This window comes from Aphelocoma coerulescens, unplaced genomic scaffold, assembly GCF_041296385.1.
Source record: "Aphelocoma coerulescens isolate FSJ_1873_10779 unplaced genomic scaffold, UR_Acoe_1.0 HiC_scaffold_64, whole genome shotgun sequence".
Taxonomy (NCBI): domain Eukaryota; kingdom Metazoa; phylum Chordata; class Aves; order Passeriformes; family Corvidae; genus Aphelocoma; species Aphelocoma coerulescens.
In genome coordinates, this window is record NW_027183992.1 from 88,944 (window position 1) to 111,774 (window position 22,831).

The window sequence follows — 22,831 nt, forward strand, 5'->3', positions numbered from 1 at the left end:
GTCACTTCCTGCTCGCCTCTGATTGGGTGAAGCGGGCGCGGGAGGCGGGCGCTGCTGAGGGGAGCCGCGCGCCGATTGGTTGGTTCGGGGAGGCGCCGCGCGGTGATTGGCTGGTTCCGGGAGGGGCGAGCCGCCATTGGCTGGGCGGGGCCCGCGCACGCGGCTGAGGCGGCGGCGGGAGAGCGTGAGGGGAGAGCGGCTGAGGGGGGAGCTGAGGTGGGTCCGGGGCGGGTTTGGAGGGAAATCGGGGGGCTGAGGTGGGTCCGGTGCGGGTTTGGGGGGGTCTGAGGGGAAATCGGGGGGCTGAGGTGGGTCCGGGGCGGGTTTGGGGGGAAATCGGGGGGCTGAGGTGGGTCCGGGGGGGGTTTGAGGGGAAATCGGGGGGCTGAGGTGGGTCCGGGGCGGGTTTGGGGGGAAATCGGGGGGCTGAGGTGGGTCCGGCGCGGGTTTGGGGGGAAATCGGGGGGCTGAGGTGGGTCCGGCGCGGGTTTGGGGGGAAATTGGGGGAGCTGAGGTGGGTCCGGTGCGGGTTTGGGGGGAAATTGGGGGAGCTGAGGGGGGTCCGGTGCGGGTTTGGGGGGAAATTGGGGGAGCTGAGGTGGGTCCGGTGCGGGTTTGGGGGGAAATCGGGGGGCTGAGGTGGGTCCGGTGCGGATTTGGGGGGTTTGAGGGGTAATCGGGGGGGCTGAGGTGGGTCCGGGGGGGGTTTGGGGGGTTTGAGGGGAAATCGGGGGGGCTGAGGTGGGTCCGGGGGGGGTTTGAGGGGAAATCGGGGGGCTGAGGTGGGTCCGGGGCGGATTTGGGGGGAAATTGGGGGAGCTGAGGTGGGTCCGGGGCGGATTTGGGGGGGTCTGAGGGGAAATCGGGGGGGCTGAGGGGGGTCCGGGGCGGATTTGGGGGGGTCTGAGGGGAAATCGGGGGAGCTGAGGTGGGTCTGGAGCGGGTTTGGGGGGAAATCGGGGGAAAATCGGGGGGGCTGAGGTGGGTCCGGTGCGGGTTTGGGGGGAAATCGGGGGGCTGAGGTGGGTCCGGTGCGGGTTTGGGGGGGTCTGAGGAGAAATCGGGGGGGCTGAGGTGGGTCCGGGAGAGATTTTGGCAGAATTGGGCGGGTTTGAGATGGGTGTGAGGGGATTTGGGGGGGTCTGAGGTGGGTTTGGGGGGATTTGGACGGAATTGGGAGGGTTTGAGATGGGCGTGAGGGGAATTGGGGGGTCTGAGGTGGGTTTGGGTGATAATGGGGGGGATTTGGGGGTTTCTGAGGAGAAATGGAGGGGATCTGCAGAGCTCTGAGGGGTCTGAGGTGGGTCTGAGGCGCAGCTGGGAGGAATTGGGGGGGATTTGAGGGTTTTTTGGGGAGGTTGAGGTGGCTCTGGGGCAGATTTGGGGGGGATTTGGGGAGGTTGAGGTGTTTTTGCAGGGTCTGAGGTGGCTCTGGGGCAGATTTGGGGGGAATTAGGAGGAGTTTAAAGGGTTTTTGCAGGGCCTGAGGTGGGTTTGGGGGGATTTGGGGGGATTTAGGAGGAGTTTAAAGGGTTTTTGCAGGGTCTAAGGTGGGTTTGGGGGGATTTGGGGGGAATTAGGAGGAGTTTGAGGCGTTTTTGCAGGGTCTGAGGTGGGTTTGGGGGGATTTGGGGGGAATTAGGAGGAGTTTAAAGGGTTTTTGCAGGGTCTGAGGTGGGTTTGGGGGGATTTGGGGGGAATTAGGAGGAGTTTGAGGCGTTTTTGCAGGGTCTAAGGTGGGTTTGGGACAGATTTGGGGGGAATTAGGAGGAGTTTAAAGGGTTTTTGCAGGGTCTGAGGTGGGTTTGGGGTGGATTTGGGGGGTTTGAGGTGGATTTGGGGGGATTTGAGGGGTCTGAGAAGGATCTGGGGAGAGTTTGGGGGGATTTGGGGAGGTCTGAGGGGATTTGGGGGGATTTGGAGAGGAACCAGGGGGATCTGAGGGGAACTGGGGAGGGTCTGGGGGGTTCTGAATGGAGCAGGGGGGGTCTGAGGTGGGTCTGGGGGGGATTTAATGGGGTTGAGGGGGATTGGGGGGGGATTGAGGGGTCTGAGGGGGATTTGGGGGGAAATGGGGGGGATTGAGGGCTTTTGGGGGGTCTGAGGTGGCTCTGGGGGCAATTGTGGGAAATGGGGGAGGGGTTCTGAGGAGCTTTTGGGGGGCGTCCGAGGGTGATTGGGAGGGGGGGCTGGAGGGGATTTGGGGGTCTGGAGGGGATTTGGGCATCTGAGGGGGGGGTCCCAGATAGGGATTAAGGGGACAAAGCCTCCCCCAACACCCATTGTCCCTACAGAGAGGGATTAAGGGGTCAGAGCCCCCCTAAAGCCCCCCTAAAGCTCCCCTGTCCCCACAGAGCGGGGGTTAAGGGGTCAGAGTCCCCCTAAATCCCCCCTGTCCCCACAGAATGGGGATTAAGGGGTCAGAGCCCCCCTAAAACCCCGCTGTCCCCACAGAGGGGGGATTAAGGGGTCAGAGCCCCCCTAAAGCCCCCCTGTCCCCACAGAGAGGGATTGAGGGGTCAGAGCCCCCCTAAAGCCCCCCTGTCCCCACAGAGAGGGATTGAGGGGTCAGAGCCCCCCTAAAGCCCCCCTGTCCCCACAGAGAGGGATTAAGGGGTCAGAGCCCCCCTAAAGCTCCCCTGTCCCCACAGAGGGTCGCAGCCATGGCCGTGCAGGACCCCCGCCCCAACCACACCATCTACATCAACAACCTCAACGAGAAGATCAAGAAGGACGGTGAGGGGGGGGCTGGAGGGGTTTTGGGGGTTCCTGAGGGGGTTTGGGGGTTCCTGAGGGGGTTTGGGGGTTCCCGAGGGGTTTTGGGGTGTGCTGGAGGGGTTTTGGGGGTTCCCGAGGGGGTTTGGGGTGGGCTGGAGGGGTTCTGGGGGTTCCTGAGGGGTTTTGGGGGTTCCTGAGGGGTTTTGGGGGGTTCCTGAGGGGGTTTGGGGTGGGCTGGAGGGGTTTCGGGGGTTCCTGAGGGGTTTTGGGGGGTTCCTGAGGGGTTTCGGGGGTTCCCGAGGGGTTTTGGGGGCTCCCGAGGAGCTCTGGAAGGGCCTGGGGGCACCTGGAGGGCCCGGGGCTGTGGCACGGGGTGCCGGTGCCCGCGGGTGTCCCCAAGGGCTCGGCCCGTCCCTGTGCCGCCTGTCCCTGTGCCACCCGTCCCTGTGCCACCCATCCCTGTGCCACCCGTCCCTGTGCCGCCTGTCCCTGTGCCGCCCGTCCCTGTGCCGCCCATCCCTGTCCCACCCATCCCTGTGCCACCCGTCCCTGTGCCACCTGTCCCTGTGCCACCCATCCCTGTGCCACCCATCCCTGTCCCACCCATCCCTGTGCCGCCCCTCCCTGTGCCACCCGTCCCTGTGCCGCCCGTCCCAGGCAAAGGTGTCCTGTCCCCGCTGCCAGCTCTGTCCCTGTTGTTGGCCATTCTGTCCCCTGTCCCTGTGTCTCCCCTGTCTGTGTGTCCCCTGTCCGTGTGTCCCCTGTCCATGTGTCCCTTGTCCCTGTGTCCCCATGGCTGAAGCTGTCCGTGTGTCCCGTGTCCGCGTGTCCCCTGTCCGTGTGTCCCCTGTCCATGTGTCCCCGTGGCCGAAGCCGTCCCTGTTCCCTCTCCCTGTCCCCATTGTCCCTGAGTGTCCCCTGAGTGTCCCTGAGTGTCCCTGAGTGTCCCCTGAGTGTCCCCTGAGTGTCCCCTGAGTGTGTCCTGAGTGTCCCTGAGTGTCCCCTGAGTGTCCCTGAGTGTCCCTGAGTGTCCCCTGAGTGTCCCCTGAGTGTGTCCTGAGTATCCCCTGTGTGTCCCCTCTGTCCCTGAGTGACCCCTGAGTGTCCCCTGAGTGTCCCCTGAGTGTCCCCTGAGTGTCCCCTCTGTCCCTGAGTGTCCCCTGAGTGTCCCCTCTGTCCCCTGAGTGTCCCCTGAGTGTCCCCTGAGTGTCCCCTCTGACCCCTGAGTGTCCCCTGAGTGTCCCTGAGTGTCCTCTCTGTCCCTGAGTGTCCCCTCAGTGTCCCCTGAGTGTCCCCTGAGTGTCCCCTCTGTCCCTGAGTGTCCCCTCAGTGTCCCCTGAGTGTCCCCTGAGTGACCCCTGAGTGTGTCCTGAGTGTCCCCTGAGTGTGTCCTGAGTATCCCGTGTGTGTCCCCTCTGTCCCTGAGTGTCCCCGAGTGTCCCCTGAGTGTCCCCTGAGTGTCCCCTCTGTCCCTGAGTGTCCCTCAGTCTCCCCTGAGTGTCCCCTGAGTGTCCCCTGAGTGTCCCCCAAGTGTCCCCAGGGTGTCCCCGAGTGTCCCCTGAGTGTCCCCTCTGTCCCTGAGTGTCCCTGAGTGTCCCCTGAGTATCCCCTGAGTATCCCCTGAGTGTCCCCTGAGTATCCCCTGAGTATCCCCTGAGTGTCCCCTGAGTGTCCCCTGAGTATCCCCTGAGTATCCCCTGAGTGTCCCCTGAGTGTCCCCTGAGTATCCCCTGAGTATCCCCTGAGTGTCCCCTGAGTGTCCCCTGAGTATCCCCTGAGTGTCCCCTGAGTATCCCCTGAGTATCCCCTGAGTATCCCCTGAGTATCCCCTGAGTGTCCCCTGAGTATCCCCTGAGTATCCCCTGAGTGTCCCCTGAGTATCCCCTGAGTATCCCCTGAGTGTCCCCTGAGTGTCCCCTCCGTGTCCCCCCAGAGCTGAAGAAGTCTCTCTACGCCATCTTCTCGCAGTTTGGGCAGATTTTGGACATTTTGGTCTCTCGGAGCCTTCGCATGCGGGGCCAGGCCTTCGTCATCTTCAAGGAGATGAGCAGCGCCACCAACGCGCTGCGCTCCATGCAGGGCTTCCCCTTCTACGACAAACCCATGGTGAGGGCCCGGATCCTGGGAAATCCTGGGGATTTGGGGGAAAAACACGGGAATTTGGGAAAAATCCTGAATTTGTGGGAAAAACCCCCAAAATCCAGCCTCAAATATCCCCAAATCCTCTGGGAACGGCCTCAAATCCAACCAGGAACCACCCAAAGGTTTCACTTCCATGACAAACCCGTGGTGAGAGCCCAAATCCTGGGGAAATCCTGGGGATTTGGGGGAAAAACATGGGAATTTGGGAAAAATCCTGAATTCGTGGGAAAAAAACCCCAAAATCCAGCCTTGAATATCCCCCAAATCCTCTGGGAACGGCCTCAAATCCAACCAGGAACCCCCCAAATGTTCCCCTTCTACGACAAACCCATGGTGAGGGCCCGGATCCTGGGAAAATCCTGGGGATTTGGGGAAAAACACGGGAATTTGGGAAAAATCCTGAATTTGTGGGAAAAAAAAACCAAAATCCAGCCTTGAATATCCCCCAAATCCTCTGGGAACGCCCCCAAATCCTCTGGGAACGCCCCCAAATCCAACCAGGAACCGCCCAAAGCTTCCCCTGCTGTGACAAACCCATGGTGAGAGCCCAAATCCTGGGGAAATCCTGGGGATTTGGGGAAAAAACAGGGGAATTTGGGAAAAATCCTGAATTTGTGGGAAAAAAACCCCAAAATCTGGTGTCAAACATCCCCAAAATCCCCTGGGAACGGCCTCAAATCCAACCAGGAACCCCCCAAATGTTCCCCTTCTACGACAAACCCGTGGTGAGAGCCCAAATCCTGGGGAAATCCTGGGAATTTGGGGAAAAAACAGGGGAATTTGGGAAAAATCCTGAATTTGTGGGAAAACCCCCAAAATCTGGTGTCAAACATCCCCAAAATCCTCGAGGAACGGCCTCAAATCCAACCAGGAACCACCCAAAGCTTCCCGTTCTACGACAAACCCATAGTGAGGGCCCGGATCCTGGGGAAATCCTGGGGATTTGGGGAAAAAACACAGGAATTTGGGAAAAAACACAGGAATTTGGGAAAAATCCTGAAATTGTGGGAAAAAAAACCCAAAATCCAGCCTTGAATATCCCCCAAGTCCCCTGGGAACGGCCTCAAATCCAACCAGGAACCACCCAAAGCTTCCCCTTCTACGACAAACCCATGGTGAGAGCCCGGATCCTGGGGAAATCCTGGGGATTTGGGGAAAAAACAGGGGAATTTGGGAAAAATCCTGAATTTGTGGGAAAAACCCCCAAAATCCAGCCTCGAATATCCCCAAATCCTCTGGGAACGGCCTCAAATCCAACCAGGAACCACCCAAAGGTTCCCCTTCTACAACAAACCCGTGGTGAGAGCCCAAATCCTGGGGAAATCCTGGGGATTTGGGGGAAAACAGGGGAATTTGGGAAAAATCCTGAATTTGTGGGAAAAAACCCCAAAATCTGCTGTCAAATATCCCCAAAATCCCCTGGGAACGGCCTCGAATCCAACCAGGAACCACCCAAAGCTTCCCGTTCTACAACAAACCCATGGTGAGGGCCCGGATCCTGGGGAAATCCTGGGGATTTGGGGGAAAAACACGGGAATTTGGGAAAAATCCTGAATTTGTGGGAAAAAAACCCCAAAATCTGGTGTCAAACATCCCCAAAATCCCCTGGGAACGGCCTCAAATCCAACCAGGAACACGCCAAACATTCCCCTTCTACGACAAACCCATGGTGAGGGCCCGGATCCTGGGGAAATCCTGGGGATTTGGGGAAAAAACAGGGGAATTTGGGAAAAATCCTGAATTTGGGGGAAAAAACCCCAAAATCTGGTGTCAAACATCCCCAAAATCCCCTGGGAATGGCCTCAAATCCAACCAGGAACCACCCAAAGGTTCCCCTTCTACAACAAACCCATGGTGAGGGCCCAAATCCTGGGGAAATCCTGGGGATTTGGGGAAAAAACACGGGAATTTGGGAAAAAACACAGGAATTTGGGAAAAATCCTGAAATTGTGGGAAAAAAACCCAAAATCCAGCCTTGAATATCCCCCAAGTCCTCTGGGAACAGCCTCAAATCCAACCAGGAACCCCCCAAAGCTTCCCCTTCTACGACAAACCCATGGTGAGAGCCCAAATCCTGGGGAAATCCTGGGAATTTGGGGAAAAAACAGGGGGATTTGGGAAAAATCCTGAATTTGTGGGAATAATCCTGAAAAAAACCCCAAAATCCGGCCTCGAACATCCCCCAAATCCTCTGGGAATGCCCTGAAATCCTGGGAAAACCCCCAAAATCCTGGGAAAAAAATCTGAAAATCCTGGGAAAACCCCCAAAATCCTGGGGGGAAAATCCCAAAATTCTGGGAAAAATCCCAAAATCCTGGGAAAAAATCTCAAAATCCTGGGAAAATCCCAAAATTCTGGGAAAAAAAATCCCAAAATCCTGGGAAAAGCCCCAAATCCTGGGAAAAATTCCAAAATCCTGGGGAAAAACCCAAAATCCGGGGAAAAAAATCCCAAAATCCTGGGGAAAATCCTGGGAAAAATCCCAAAATCCTGGGGAAACCCCAAAATGCTGGGAAAAATCCCAAATTCTGGGAAAATCCCCAAAATCCTGGGGAAAATCCCAAAATCCTGGGGAAAAAATTCTGGAAAAAAATCCCAAAATCCTGGGGGAAAATCCCAAAATCCTGGGAAAACCCTGAAATCCTGGGAAAAAACCTCCAAATCCTGGGAAAAATCCCAAATTCCTCTGAATTCCCCCCAAAATCCCTCAGAAATTCCCAAATCCCCTCGGGAACCTCTCCCAAAACCCCTCAGAACCCCCCAAAAATTCCTTGGAAAACCCCAAAATCCCTCCTGGAGCCTCAAACCCCTCTTGGAATTCTCCCAAATCCCTTCTGGAACCTCCCCAAAGCCCTCAGAAACCCCAAATCCCCCCCAGATCCCTCAGATCCCTCTTGGAACGCCCCCAAATCCCCCCTGGAAACCCCAAATCCCTCCTGGAAATCCCAAATCCCCCCTGGAAACCCCAAATCCCCCCTGGCAATCCCAAATCCCCCCTGGCAATCCCAAATCCCTCCTGGAAATCCCAAATCCCCCCTGGCAATCCCAAATCCCCCCCAAATCCCAAATCCCCCCTGGCAATCCCAAATCCCCCCCAAATCCCAAATCCCCCCTGGCAATCCCAAATCTTTCCTGGAAATCCCAAATCCCCCCTGGCAATCCCAAATCCCTCCTGGCAATCCCAAATCCCCCCTGGAAACCCCAAATCCCCCCTGGCAATCCCAAATCTTTCCTGGAAACCCCAAATCCCCCCTGGCAATCCCAAATCTTTCCTGGAAATCCCAAATTCCCCCCAAATCCCAAATCCCCCCTGGAAACCCCAAATCCCCCCTGGAAACCCCAAATCCCCCCTGGAAATCCCAAATCTTTCCTGGAAATCCCAAATCCCTCCTGGAAATCCCAAATGCCCCCTAAATCCCAAATGCCCCCTGGCAATCCCAAATCCCCCCCAAACCCCAAATCCCCCCTGGCAATCCCAAATCCCTCTGAATTCTTTCGAAACCTTCCTGGAGCTCCCCCAAACCCTTCTGGCCACCCCAACCCCCTCGTGGCCACCCCAACTCCCCCATGGCCACCCCAAATCTCTCCTGGCCATCCCAAATCCACCCAAACCCCTCCGTGGCCACCCAAACCCTTCTGGCCACTCCAACCCCCCTGTGGCCACCCCAAACCCTTCTGGCCACCCCAATCCCCCTGTGGCCACCCCAAGCCCCCCTGGCCACCCCAAATCCCCCCCTGGCCACCCCAAACGCCCCCTGCCTGCCCCAAACCCCGCTGGCCACCCCAGATTCCCCCGTGGCCACCCCAAACCCCACTGGCCACCCCAACTCCCCCATGGCCACCCCAAATCCCCCCCTGGCCACCCCAAACGCCCCCTGCCTGCCCCAAACCCCGCTGGCCACCCCAGATTCCCCCGTGGCCACCCCAAACCCCTCTGGCCACCCCAACTCCCCCATGGCCACCCCAAATCTCTCCTGGCCATCCCAAATCCACCCAAACCCCTCCGTGGCCACCCAAACCCTTCTGGCCACTCCAACCCCCCTGTGGCCACCCCAAGCCCCCCGGCCACCCCAAACGCCCCTGGCCACCCCAAACCCTTCTGGCCACCCCAATCCCCCTGTGGCCACCCCAAGCCCCCCTGGCCACCCCAAACGCCCCTGGCCACCCCAAACGCCCCCTGCCTGCCCCAAACCCCGCTGGCCACCCCAGATCCCCCCGTGGCCACCCCAAACCCCGCTGGCCACCCCAACTCCCCCATGGTCACCCCAAACCCTTCTGGCCACTCCAAACCCTTCTGGCCACCCCAAATCTCTCCTGGCCATCCCAAATCCACCCCAACCCCCCTGTGGCCACCCCAACCCCCCTGTGGCCACCCCAAATTCCCCCCTGGCCACTCCAAATGCCCCCTGCCCACCCCCAAACCCCTCTGGCCACCCCAACTCCCCCATGGCCACCCCAAATCTCTCCTGGCCATCCCAAATCCACCCAAACCCCTCCGTGGCCACCCAAACCCCTCCCTGGCCACCTCAACCCCCCTGTGGCCACCCCAAGTCCCCCTGGCCACCCCAAACGCCCCTGGCCACCCCAAACCCTTCTGGCCACCCCAACTCCCTTGTGGCCACCCCAAACCCCTCTGGCCACCCCAACTCCCCCATGGCCACCCCAAATCTCTCCTGGCCATCCCAAATCCCCCCAAACCCCTCCGTGGCCACCCAAACCCTTCTGGCCACTCCAACCCCCCTGTGGCCACCCCAAGCCCCCTGGCCACCCCAAACGCCCCTGGCCACCCCAAACCCTTCTGGCCACCCCAATCCCCCTGTGGCCACCCCAAGCCCCCCTGGCCACCCCAAACGCCCCCTGCCTGCCCCAAACCCCGCTGGCCACCCCAGATCCCCCCGTGGCCACCCCAAACCCCGCTGGCCACCCCAACTCCCCCATGGCCACCCCAAACCCTTCTGGCCACTCCAAACCCTTCTGGCCACCCCAAATCTCTCCTGGCCATCCCAAATCCACCCCAACCCCCCTGTGGCCACCCCAACCCCCCTGTGGCCACCCCAAATTCCCCCCTGGCCACTCCAAATGCCCCCTGCCCACCCCCAAACCCCTCTGGCCACCCCAACTCCCCCATGGCCACCCCAAATCTCTCCTGGCCATCCCAAATCCACCCAAACCCCTCCGTGGCCACCCAAACCCTTCTGGCCACCCCAACCCCCCTGTGGCCACCCCAAGTCCCCCTGGCCATCCCAAATCCACCCAAACCCTTCTGGCCACCCCAATCCCCCCGTGGCCACCCCAAGCCCCCCGTGGCCACCCCAATCCCCCTGTGGCCACCCCAAACCCCCCTGGCCACCCCAAATCCCCCCCTGGCCACCCCAAATCCCCCCCTGGCCACCCCAAACGCCCCCTGCCTGCCCCAAACCCCGCTGGCCACCCCAGATCCCCCCGTGGCCACCCCGAACCCCGCTGGCCACCCCAACTCCCCCATGGCCACCCCAAACCCTTCTGGCCACCCCAAACCCCGCTGGCCACCCCAAACCCTGCTGGCCACCCCAAACCCCGCTGGCCACCCCAAACCCTGCTGGCCACCCCAACTCCCCCATGGCCACCCCAACTCCCCCATGGCCACCCCAAATCTCTCCTGGCCATCCCAAATCCACCCAACCCCCCCCGTGGCCACCGCAACCCCCCCCGTGGCCACCGCAGCGCATCCAGTACGCCAAGACGGACTCGGACATCATCGCCAAGATGAAGGGAACGTTCGTGGAGCGCGAGCGCGACCGGGAGCGCGAGCGGGAGCGGCGGCGGGACAAGCGCAAGGGCAAGGCCGGCGACGCGGCCGGCAACAAAAAGAGCGCGGCCACCGCGGCATCGGCACAGGGAGCCGTGCCCGTGAGTGACCCCTGGGGAGTTTGGGGTTGGTTATGGGGTCAGCTATGGGGTTTGGGGTCAGTTATGGGGTGTGGGGTCAGTTATGGGGTTTGGGAGCGGGAGCGGCGGCGGGACAAGCGCAAGGGCAAGGCCGGGGACACGGCCGGCAACAAAAAGAGCGCGGCCACCGCGGCCACGGCACAGGGAGCCGTGCCCGTGAGTGACCCCTGGGGGGTTTGGGGTCGGTTATGGGGTCAGTTATGGGGTCAGTTATGGGGTCAGTTATGGGGTCAGTTATGGGGCCACCGCGGCATCGGCACAGGGAGCCGTGCCCGTGAGTGACCCCTGGGGGGTTTGGGGTCAGCTATGGGGTCAGCTATGGGGTCAGTTATGGGGTTTGGGGTCAGTTATGGGGTCAGTTATGGGGTTTGGGATTGGTTATGGGGTCAGTTATGGGGCCACCGCGGCCACGGCGCAGGGAGCCGTGCCCGTGAGTGACCCCTGGGGGGTTTGGGGTTGGTTATGGGGTCAGTTATGGGGTTTGGGATTGGTTATGGGGTCAGTTATGGGGCCACCGCGGCTACGGCGCAGGGAGCCGTGCCCGTGAGTGACCCCTGTGGGGTTTGGGGTCAGCTATGGGGTTTGGGGTTGGTTATGGGGTTTGGGGTTGGTTATGGGGTTTGGGGTCAGTTATGGGGTTTGGGGTCAGCTATGGGGTTTGGGGTCGGTTATGGGGTCACTTATGGGGTCAGTTATGGGGTCAGTTATGGGGCCACCGCGGCTACAGCGCAGGGAGCCATGCCCGTGAGTGACCCCTGGGGGGTTTGGGGTCGGTTATGGGGTCAGTTATGGGGTTTGGGGGTTGGGGTCAGTTATGGGGTCAGTTATGGGGTTTGGGATCGGTTATGGGGTTTGGGTCAGTTATGGGGTTTGGGGTCAGTTACAGGGTTTGGGGTCAGTTATGGGGTGTGTGTCAGTTATGGGGTGTGGGTCAGTTATGGGGTTTGGGGTCGGTTATGGGGTGTGGGTCAGTTATGGGGTGTGGGTCAGTTATGGGGTTTGGGTTTGGGGTCAGTTATGGGGTTTGGGGTCAGTTATGGGGTCAGTTATGGGGTCAGTTATGGGGTTTGGGGTCGGTTATGGGGTTTGGGGTCAGTTATGGGGTTTGGGTCAGTTATGGGGTTTGGGGTCGGTTATGGGGTTTGGGGTCAGTTATGGGGTTTGGGTCAGTTATGGGGTTTGGGTTTGGGGTCAGTTATGGGGTTTGGGGTTTGGCTCAGTTATGGGGTTTGGGGTCAGTTATGGGATTTGGGTCAGTTATGGGGTTTGGGTTTGGGGTCAGTTATGGGGTGTGGGTCAGTTATGGGGTTTGGGTCAGTTATGGGGTTTGGGTTTGGGGTCAGTTATGGGGTTTGGGGTTTGGGGTCAGTTATGGGATTTGGGGTCAGTGATGGGGTGTGGGTCAGTTATGGGGTTTGGGGTTTGGGGTCAGTTATGGGGTCAGTTATGGGGTTTGGGGTCAGTTATGGGGTTTGGGTCAGTTATGGGGTTTGGGGTTTGGGGTCAGTTATGGGGTCAGTTATGGGGTTTGGGTCAGTTATGGGGTTTGGGGTCGGTTATGGGGTTTGGGGGCGGGGCCATGGCACAGGGAGCCGTGCCCGTGAGTGCCCCGGGGGTTTGGGATCCTTCCCAGGGGATTTGGGGTCATTTATGGGATTGGGGATCCTCCCAAGGGATTTGGGATCCTTTATGGGGTTTGGGATCATTGCCAAGGGATTTGGGATCCTTCATGGGGTTTGGGATCCTTCCCAGGGGGTTTGGGATCTTTTATGGGGTTTAGGATCGTTCCCAAGGGATTTGGGATGGGTTTGGGGGATTTGGGATTCTTCCCAGGGATTTTGGGGGAATTTTGGAAGGATTTGGGGTGATTTGGGATCATTCCCGAGGGATTTGGGGTCATTCCCGGGGTTTTTGGGATCATTCCTGGGGATTTTGGGGTTCCTGAAGTGGCTTTGGGTTCTTTGGGTGCGTTTGGGGTTCCCTGGGGCTCCTCGGCTTTGGGGTTTTTGGGGTAACCCCGGGGATTTGGTGATAACTCTGGGATTTTTGGGATCCCTGTGGGTTTTTTTGGGATCACTGGGGGGATTTGGGGGTCACTGTGGGGTGTTTGGGGTCACTCTGGGGTGTTTGGGATCCCTGTGGGGTGTTTGGGATCCCTGTGGGGTTTTGGGGATCCCTGTGGGGTGTTTGGGGATCCCTGTGGGGTTTTGGGGATCCCTGGGGGGTGTTTGGGGATCCCTGTGGGGTGTTTGGGATCACTGTGGGGATTTGGGGATCCCTGTTGGGATTTGGGGATCCCTGGGGGGTGTTTGGGGATCCCTGTGGGGTTTTGGGATCCCTGGGGGGTGTTTGGGATCTCTGTGGGGTGTTTGGGCTGACTGTGGGTGGTTTTGGCTGACCCCGGCGTTCTTGGGGCTAGCTGTGGGTGTTTGGGGCTAGCTGTGGGTGTTTTGGGCTAACTGTGGGTGTTTTGGGCTAACTGTGGGTGTTTTGGGCTAGCTGTGGGTGTTTTGGGCTAACTATGGGTGTTTTGGGCTAGCTGTGGGTGTTTTGGGCTAACTGTGGGTGTTTTGGGCTAGCTGTGGGGATTCTGGGCTAAGCCCGGGGTGTTTTGGGCTGACTGTGGGGATTTTGGGGCTGACCCTGGGGCTCTTTGGGCTGATCCTGGTGTTCTTTTGGGCTAACTGTGGATGGTTTTGGCTAACTGTGGGTGTTTTGGGGCTCTTGCAGGGGTGTTTGGGGCTAAGCCCGGGGTGCTTTGGGCTAACTGTGGGGATTCTGGGCTAACCCCGGGGTGCTTTGGGCTGACCCCGGGGCTCTTTGGGCTGACCCTGGTGTTCTTTTGGGCTAACTGTGGGTGGTTTTGGCTAACTGTGGGTGGTTTTGGCTAACCCCAGGTTGTTGTTCGGGCTAACTGTGGGTGGTTTTGGGCTAACTGGGGGGGGTTTTGGGGCTGACCCCGGGGCTCTTTGGGCTGAGCCCGGGGCTCTTTGGGCTAACTGTGGGGGGTTTTGGGCTAACTGTGGGTGGTTTTGGGGCTGACCCTGGGGCTCTTTGGGCTAACTGTGGGGTTATTCGGGCTGACCCCGGGGCTCTTTGGGCTAACTGTGGGGGGTTTTGGGGCTGACCCCGGGGCTCCTCGGGCTAACCCCGGGCTCTTTGGGCTAACCCCGGGCTCTTTGGGCTAACTGTGGGGTTATTCGGGCTGACCCCGGGGCTCTTTGGGCTAACTGTGGGGGGTTTTGGGGCTGACCCCGGGGCTCCTCGGGCTAACCCCGGGCTCTTTGGGCTAACTGTGGGTGGTTTTGGGGCTGACCCCGGGGCTATTCGGGCTAACCCCGGGGCTCCTCGGGCTAACCCCGGGCTCTTTGGGCTAACCCCGGGCTCCTCGGGCTAACTCCGGGCTCCTCGGGCTAACCCCGGGGCTCTTTGGGCTAACTGTGGGTGGTTTTGGGGCTGACCCCGGGGCTCCTCGGGCTAACCCCGGGCTCCTCGGGCTAACCCCGGGCTCTTTGGGCTAACCCCGGGGCTATTCGGGCTAACCCCGGGCTCCTCGGGCTCGGCAGGGGATGCCGCCGCTGGCGCAGCCGCCGCGGCTGCTGCCGCACCTGCCGGGGCAGCCGCCCTACATCCCCCCCCCGGGCATGATCCCGCCGCCGGGAATGGCGCCGCAGGCCGGGATCCCGCCGGGAATGGCGCCGCAGGCCGGCATGGCGCCCATGGCCACCCCGCAGCCCGTGAGTGCCGCCGGGGCTCGGGGGGAGCTGCGGGCTTGAGGGGGTTTGGGGGGATTTGTGGGGGTTTTGGGGGGGTTTTGGGGGGATTTTTGTGGGGTTTTGGGGGATTTTTGTGGGTTTTTTGTGGGATTTTTGCATGGATTTTGTGAGTTTTTTTGAGGGATTTTTGTGGGATTTTGAGGGATTTTTTTTGTGGGGTCTTTGAGGGATTTTTGCATGGATTTTGTGGGGGGTTTTTTTAAAGGGATTTTTGTGGGGTTTTTGTGGGATTTTTGCATGGATTTTGTGAGTTTTTTTGAGGGATTTTTGTGGGATTTTTGCATGGATTTTGTGAGTTTTTGTGAGGGATTTTTGCGGGATTTTTTGTGGGGTTTTGGTGGGATTTTGAGGGATTTTTTGTGGGGTCTTTGAGGGATTTTTGCATGGATTTTGTGGGGTTTTTTTGTGGGATTTTTGTGGGGTTTTTTTGTGGGATTTTGGTGGGATTTTTGCATGGATTTTGTGGGGTTTTTTTGAGGGATTTTTGTGGGGTTTTTTTGAGGGACTTTTGTGGGATTTTTGCATGGATTTTGTGGGGTTTTTTTGAGGGACTTTTGTGGGATTTTTGCATGGATTTTGTGGGGTTTTTTGAGGGACTTTTGTGGGATTTTTGCATGGATTTTGTGGGTTTTTTTGAGGGACTTTTGTGGGATTTTTGCATGGATTTTGTGGGGGCTTCTTTGAGGGATTTTTGTGGGATTTTTGCATGGATTTGGTGAGGTTTTTTGAGGGATTTTTGTGGGATTTTTTGCGGGATTTTTGCAGGGATTTTGTGAGGGATTTTTGCGGGATTTTTTGTGGGGTTTTGGTGGGATTTTGAGGGATTTTTTGTGGAGGTTTTGTGGGGTTTTTTGAGGGACTTTTGTGGGATTTTTGCATGGATTTTGTGGGGTTTTTTTGAGGGACTTTTGTGGGGATTTTTGCATGGATTTTGTGGGGTTTTTTTGAGGGATTTCGGGGGAGTTTGAGGGATTTTTTTTGTGGGGGTTTTGGTGGGATTTTTGCATGGATTTTGTGGGGATTTTTGTGGGGATTTTGTGGGGTTTTTTTTGAGGGATTTTTGAGGGATTTTTGCATGGATTTTGTGGGGTTTTTTTGTGGGATTTTTGTGGGATTTTTGCATGGATTTTTGTGGGATCTTTGAGGGACTTTTGTGGGATTTTTGCATGGATTTTTGGTGGGGTTTTTTTGAGGGATTTTTGTGGGATTTGAGGGATTTTTTGTGGGGGTTTTGTGGGATTTTTGCATGGATTTTGTGGGTTTTTTTTGTGGGATTTTTGCATGGATTTTGTGAGGTTTTTTAAGGGATTTTTACATGGATTTTGTGAGGGTTTTTTGTGGGATTTTTGTGGAGATTTCGGTGGGAGTTTGAGGGATTTTTGGTGGGGTTTTTGGTGGGATTTTTGTGGGGATTTCGGTGGGAGTTTGAGGGTTTTTTTTGTGGGGTTTTTGTGGGATTTTTGCATGGATTTTGTGGGGTTTTTTGTGGGATTTTTGTGGGGATTTCTGTGGGAGTTTGAGGGATTTTTTGTGGGGTTTTTGGTGGGATTTTTGCATGGATTTTTGGTGGGATTTTGAGGGATTTTTGGTGGGACTTTTGTGGTGATTTTGGTGGGACTTTGAGGTCTTTTTTGTGGGGATTTTGGTGGGATTTTCAGGGATTTTTTGGTGGGGTTTTGGTGGGATTTTGAGGGATATTTTGTGGGGATTTTGGCATGGATTTTGTGGGGTTTTCGGTGGGATTTTGAGGGATTTTTGGTGGGGTTTTGGTGGTGGTTTTGGTGGGATTGTGAAGGATTTTTGGTGGGATTTTTTGATGGGATTTTTGCATGGATTTTGTGGGGTTTTTGAGGGATTTTTTTGTGGTGATTTTGGTGGGATTTTGAAGGATTTTTGCGTGGTTTTTGAGGGATTATTGCATGGATTTTGTGGGATTTTTGATGGATTTTTGGTGGGGTTTTTGTGGTGATTTTGGTGGGATTTTTTGGGTGATTTTTTTCAGGATTTCTGTGGGATATTTTTCAGGATTTTTGCCGGGTATTTGGGGATTTTTGCAGGAATTTTTGCCTGAATTTTGTGAGGTTTTTGTGGACTCTTTTCAGAATTTTTGTGAGATTTTTTTTCGAGATTTTTTGCCTGGATTTTGTGGGATTTTTGTGTTTTTTTCCAGGATTTTGGTGGGATTTCCATGGGTTCTTTTCAGGATTTTTGTGGGATTTTTCCAGGATTTTTGGCTGGGATTTTATGGGATTTTCATGGGATTTATTCCAGGATTTTGGTGGGATTCTCGTGGGTTCTTTTCAGGATTTTGGTGGGATTTGCATAGGTTTTGTTCAGGATTTTCGTGGGATTTTTTGTGGGATTTTAGTGGGATTTCCATGGGTTCTTTTCAGGATTTTAGTGGGATTTTTTGCCTGGATTTTGTAGGATTTTTGTGGGATTTTCCCAGGATTTTATGGCATTTCCATGGGTTCTTTTCAGCATTTTTGAGGGATTTTTTTGCCTGGATTTTGTAGGATTTTCATGGGATTTTTCCAGGATTTTGTGGGATTTCCATGGGTTCTTTTCAGCATTTTTGGTGCTATTTTTGTGGGATTTTTCCAGGATTTTAGTGGGATTTCCATGGGTTCTTTTCAGGATTTTAGTGGGATTTTTTGCCTGGATTTTGTAGGATTTTCATGGGATTTTTTGCCTGGATTTTGTGGGATTTCCATGGGTTCTTTTCAGCATTTTTGGTGCTATTTTCGTGGGATTTTTTGTGGGATTTTATGGCATTTCCATGGGTTCTTTTCAGGATTTTTGTGGGATTTTTTGCCTGGATTTTGTAGGATTTTCATGGGATTTTTCCAGGATTTTGTGGGATTTCCATGGGTTCTTTTCAGCATTTCTGGTGGGATTTTTGTGGGATTTTTGGTGGGATTTTATGGCATTTCCATGGGTTCTTTTCAGTGTTTTTGGTGGGATTTTTGTGGGATTTTCCCCAGGATTTTATGGCATTTCTATGGGTTCTTTTCAGGATTTTTGTGGGATTTTTTGCCTGGATTTTGTGGGATTTTCGTGGGATTTTTGGTGGGATTTTATGGCATTTCCATGGGCTCTTTTCAGCATTTTTGTGGGATTTTTTTGCCTGGATTTTGTAGGATTTTCATGGGATTTTTCCCAGGATTTTGTGGGACTTCCATGGGTTCTTTTCAGCATTTTTGGTGCTATTTTTGTGGGATTTTTCCAGGATTTTGTGGGATTTCCATGGGCTCTTTTCAGCATTTTTGGTGCTATTTTTGTGGGATTTTTTGTGGGAATTTATGGCATTTCCATGGGTTCTTTTCAGGATTTTTTGCCTGGATTTTGGTGCTATTTTTGTGGGATTTTTCCCAGGATTTTATGGCATTTCCATGGGTTCTTTTCAGCATTTTTGAGGGATTTTTTTGCCTGGATTTTGTAGGATTTTCATGGGATTTTTCCAGGATTTTGTGGGATTTCCATGGGTTCTTTTCAGCATTTCTGGTGGGATTTTTGTGGGATTTTTGGTGGGATTTTATGGCATTTCCATGGGTTCTTTTCAGTGTTTTTGGTGGGATTTTTGTGGGATTTTTCCCAGGATTTTATGGGATTTCCATGGGTTCTTTTCAGGATTTTTGTGGGATTTTTTGCCTGGATTTTGTGGGATTTTCGTGGGATTTTTGGTGGGATTTTATGGCATTTCCGTGGGTTCTTTTCAGCATTTTTGTGGGATTTTCGTGGGATTTTTGGTGGGATTTTATGGCATTTCCATGGGTTCTTTTCAGGATTTTTGTGGGATTTTTTGCCTGGATTTTGTAGGATTTTTGTGGGATTTTTGGTGGGATTTTATGGCATTTCCATGGCTCCTTTTCAGCATTTGGTGCTGTTTTCCCGCCCCTTTTTCCTGGGCATCCCGTGGCATTCGGGCACCGTTTCGGGTGGATTTGGGGGGATTTTGGGAAGGATTTCTGGGCATTTTTGGGATTTTTTGGCCCCTTTTCCCCACAGCTCTCGGAGAACCCCCCGAACCACATCCTGTTCCTGACCAACCTCCCCGAGGAGACCAACGAGCTCATGCTCTCCATGCTCTTCAACCAGTGAGACCACGGGAATTTCGGGGAATTTTGGGCAATTTTGGGCAATTCCAGGAATTTTGGGGGTGGGGCTTGGAGATTGGGGGGGTTTTGGGGGGTTTTGAGAGGATTTCCCTGGGATTCGGGCTGGATTTTTTTGGGGGGTGTTTCGGGATTTCCTGGGAATGCTCTGGGATTTTTTTGGGGATGTTTCTGGAATTTTGGGGGACGTGGGGTTTTTTGGGGAGTTGCCCAGTTTTTAGAGGGTTTTACGAGCGCTTCAGTGGGATTTTGGGGGATATTGCTGCACTTTTGGGATTCTTGGGAATATTCTGGGATTTTGAGGCCGTTTTCAGAGCGGTTCCGGCGGATTTTGGGGGGAATTTCCCAGTTTTTGAGGTTCCCCTGGATTTCTCTGGGATTCCTGGGGATTTGGGGGATTTTGGGGCTCCCCCTGAGCCCCAATCCCCCATCCCAGATCCCCGGCTGGGCCCTTTGGGGCCGTTTGGGGGGATTTGGGGAGGGCTTGGGTGGGGCTTGGGGTTGGATTGTTGGGGAACATTCCTGGATTTTTGGGGAACATTCCTGGATTTTTGGGAACAGTTCCGGATTTTTGGGGAACAGTTCCGGATTTTTGGGGAACAGATCTGGATTTTTTTGGGGAACATTTCAGGATTTTGGGGGAAACAATTCTGGATTTTTTGGGGAACATTTCCGGATTTTTGGGGGAACAGTTCTGGATTTTTGGGGAACATGCCCAGATTTTTGGGGAACATTCCTGGATTTTTCTGGGGAACGTTCCTGGATTTCTGGGGAACAGTTCCGGATTTTTGGGGAACATTCCCGGATTTTTGGGGAACGGATCTGGATTTTTTGGGGAACAGATCTGGATTTTTGGGGAACAGTTCCGGATTTTTGGGGAACGGATCTGGATTTTTTGGGGAACAGATCTGGATTTTTGGGGAACAGTTCCGGATTTTTGGGGAACAGTTCTGGATTTTTTGGCGGAACATTTCAGGATTTTTTTGTGGGAATGTTTCTGGATTTTTTGGGGAACATTTCTGAATTTTTTGGGCAACACCTCCTGCATTTTTACGGGAATATTTCTGGGTTTTTCTGGGAACATTTGTGCATTTTTCTGGGAACACTCCTGCATTTTTATGGGAGCATTTCTGGGTTTTTTGGGGAACATCTCTGAATTTTTTGGGGAACATTTCTGAATTTTTTGGGGAATATCTCTGAATTTTTTGGGAAACATTTCTGCATTTTTATGGGAACACTCCCGCATTTTTCTGGGAACATTTGTGCATTTCTGGGCAGCATTTCTGGGTTTTTTGGGGAACATCTCTGAATTTTTTGGGGAACATTTCTGCATTTTTCTGGGAACATTTTAGCATTTTTCCGGGAACATTTCTGCATTTTTATGGGAACACTCCTGCATTTTTTCTGGGAACACTCCCACATTTATCTGGGAACATTTCTGCATTTTTTACGGGAACATTTCTGGATTTTTCTGGGAACGCTCCTGCATTTTTATGGGAACATTTCTGCATTTTTATGGAAACACTCCCACATTTTTCTGGGAACATTTCAGCATTTTTCTGGGAACACTCCTGGATTTTTTGGGGAACATTTCAGCATTTTTCTGGGAACATTTCTGGATTTTTCTGGGAACACTCCTGCATTTTTTCTGGGAATATTTCTGGATTTTTCTGGGAACATTCCTGCATTTTTCTGGGAACATTTCTGGATTTTTCTGGGAACACTCCTGGATTTTTTGGGGAACATTTCAGCATTTTTCTGGGAACATTTCAGCATTTTTCTGGGAACATTCCTTCATTTTTCTGGGAACACTCCTGCATTTTTCTGGGAACATCTCTGCATTTTTCTGGGAGCACTCCTGCATTTCTGGGCACATTTCTGGGCGCATTTCTGGGCACATTTCTGGGCACATCTCTGCATGTTGGGGAGCACCTTTGCCCATCTCTGTGGGGCCGTCCCTGCGTTCCCAGGGCCCTTTCCTGGCGCTTCCGCCGGACCCCTCCCCGTTTTCCTGGGGAGCAGCCGGGGCCCTTTCAGGGAGCGGGGCCGGGTGTTTGGGGGTGCCCTGAGCCCGCTGCCTCCCCTGCAGGTTCCCGGGCTTCAAGGAGGTTCGCCTGGTGCCCGGGCGCCACGACATCGCCTTCGTGGAGTTCGACACCGAGGTGCAGGCGGGCGCCGCCCGCGAGGCCCTGCAGGGCTTCAAGATCACCCAGAGCAACGCCATGAAGATCTCCTTCGCCAAGAAGTGAGCCCCGCGCCCGGACGGGGGCCCTGGGCAGCGCCAGAGCCCCGAAAACCCACCCTAAATACCCCAGATCCTCAAAAATCGCCCCAAAGTACCCCCTGGGCAGTGCCAGAGCCCCAAAAACCCACCCTAAATACCCCAGATCCGAAAAACCCGCCCCAAAGTACCCCCTGGGCAGCGCCAGAGCCCCGAAAACCCACCCTAAATACCCCAGATCCTCAAAAATCGCCCCAAAGTACCCCCTGGGCAGCGCCAGAGCCCCAAAAACCCACCCTAAATACCCCAGATCCTCAAAAACCACCCTTAAATACCCCAAATCCCCAAAAACCGCCCCAAAGTACCCCAGATCCTCAAAAACGGCCCCAAAGTACCCCCTGGGCAGTGCCAGAGCCCCAAAAACCCACCCTAAATACCCCAGGTCCTCAGAAACCACCCCTAAATACCCCAGATCCTCAAAAACTGCCCCCAAATACCCCAAAACCACCCCTAAATACCCCAAATCCTCAAAATCCACCCCAAAATACCCCAGATCCCCAAAAACTGCCCCAAAATAACCCAGATCCTCAAAAACTGCCCCAAAGTACCCCCTGGGCAGTGCCAGAGCCCTGAAAATCGACCCTAAATACCCCAGGTTCTCAGAAACCACCCCAAATACCCCAAAACCACCCCTAAATACCCCAGATCCTCAAAATCCACCCCAAAATACCCCAGATCCCCAAAATCCACTCCAAAATACCCCAGATCATCAAAAACTGCCCCGAAATAACCCCTGGGCAGTGCCAGAGCCCTGAAAATCGACCCAAAGTACCCCAAATCCTCAAAATCCACCCCAAAATACCCCAGATCCCCAAAAACTGCCCCTAAATACCCCAGATCGTCAGAAACGGCCCCAAAGTACCCCCTGGGCACCGCCAGAGCCCCAAAAACCGACCCTAAATACCCCAGATCCTAAAAAACTGCCCCAAAGTAACCCCTGGGCAGTGCCAGAGCCCTGAAAATCGACCCAAAGTACCCCAAATCTCAAAAAACTGCCCCTAAATACCCCAAGTCCACAAAAACCGCCCCTAAATACCCCCTGGGCAGAGAAAATCAACCCAAAATCCCCCAAATCCCAGAAATGCCCACCCAGACACCCCCAAATCCCATAAAAATACCCCAAAATCCCACCAAACCACCCCGAAACACCCCGAATCCCATTAAAATCGCCCCCAAATCCTCCCCATCCCCAGGTAAGTTCAGCTCATCCCAAATCCTCCTTTTTCCATCCCAGATTTTGCTTTTTTGAGCCCAAATCTCCTTTGGTCACCCCAAATTTCCCAATCCCCACCCCAAATCCTTCTTTGTCCACCCCAAATCCCCTTTTCTGTACCCAAATCTCCCTTTCCCATCCCGAGTCCCCCAAATCCCCACCCCAAATCCCCAAATCCCCTTTTCCCACCCCAAATCCCCACCCCAAATCCCCTTTTCCCACCCCAAATCCCCACCCCAATTCCCCCCAAGGTTTTTGGGGTTCCCTGAGGAGTTTTTGGGGTCTCTGCCCCCACTCCAATCCCCCATCCCCGCCCCAAATCCCCTTCCCAATCCCCCCAAGGTTTTTGGGGTTCCCTCAGGGGTTTTTGGGGTTTTTCCCCCCCCCAGCATTGTACCCAGGGTCTCACTGCAGACATTGCACCTGGAGCCGCCCCAAATCCCCAAATCCCCGCCCCAAATCCCCTTTTCCCACCCCAAATCCCCACCCCAATTTCCCCTGGGGTTTTTGGGGTTCCCTGAGGAGTTTTTGGGGTTCCCTGAGGAGTTTTTGGGGTTCCCTGAGGGGTTTTTGGGGTCTCTGCCCCCACCCCAATCCCCCATCCCCACCCCAAATCCCCTTTCCCACCCCAAATCCCCTTCCCAATCCCCCCAAGGCT

General features: G+C 54.9%; 1 protein-coding gene across 1 annotated transcript; it reads left to right on the forward strand.

Annotated features, from left to right (window-relative positions):
• Window positions 1-156: 156 nt before the first annotated feature.
• Window positions 157-22,389, forward strand: SNRPA (small nuclear ribonucleoprotein polypeptide A). The gene is made up of 8 exons (XM_068999956.1): window positions 157-216; window positions 2,652-2,736; window positions 4,652-4,824; window positions 10,564-10,749; window positions 10,933-10,944; window positions 14,355-14,525; window positions 18,573-18,661; window positions 20,769-22,389. The coding sequence occupies exons 2-8, from the start codon at window positions 2,664-2,666 to the stop codon at window positions 20,926-20,928; spliced, it is 864 nt and encodes a 287-aa protein (XP_068856057.1). The 5' UTR covers window positions 157-216; window positions 2,652-2,663; the 3' UTR covers window positions 20,929-22,389.
• The last annotated feature ends 442 nt before the right edge of the window (window positions 22,390-22,831 follow it).

What these genes read in the sequence shown, in the direction of transcription:
- SNRPA (XM_068999956.1), top strand. Translation starts at nt 2,664, where the DNA reads ATGGCCGTGCAGGACCCCCGCCCCAACCACACCATCTACATCAACAAC. An exon ending in CCTTCTACGACAAACCCATG is followed by an intron (nt 4,825 to 10,563) that starts GTGAGGGCCCGG and finishes TGGCCACCGCAG; the next exon opens with CGCATCCAGTACGCCAAGAC. An exon ending in CTCTCCATGCTCTTCAACCA is followed by an intron (nt 18,662 to 20,768) that starts GTGAGACCACGG and finishes CCTCCCCTGCAG; the next exon opens with GTTCCCGGGCTTCAAGGAGG.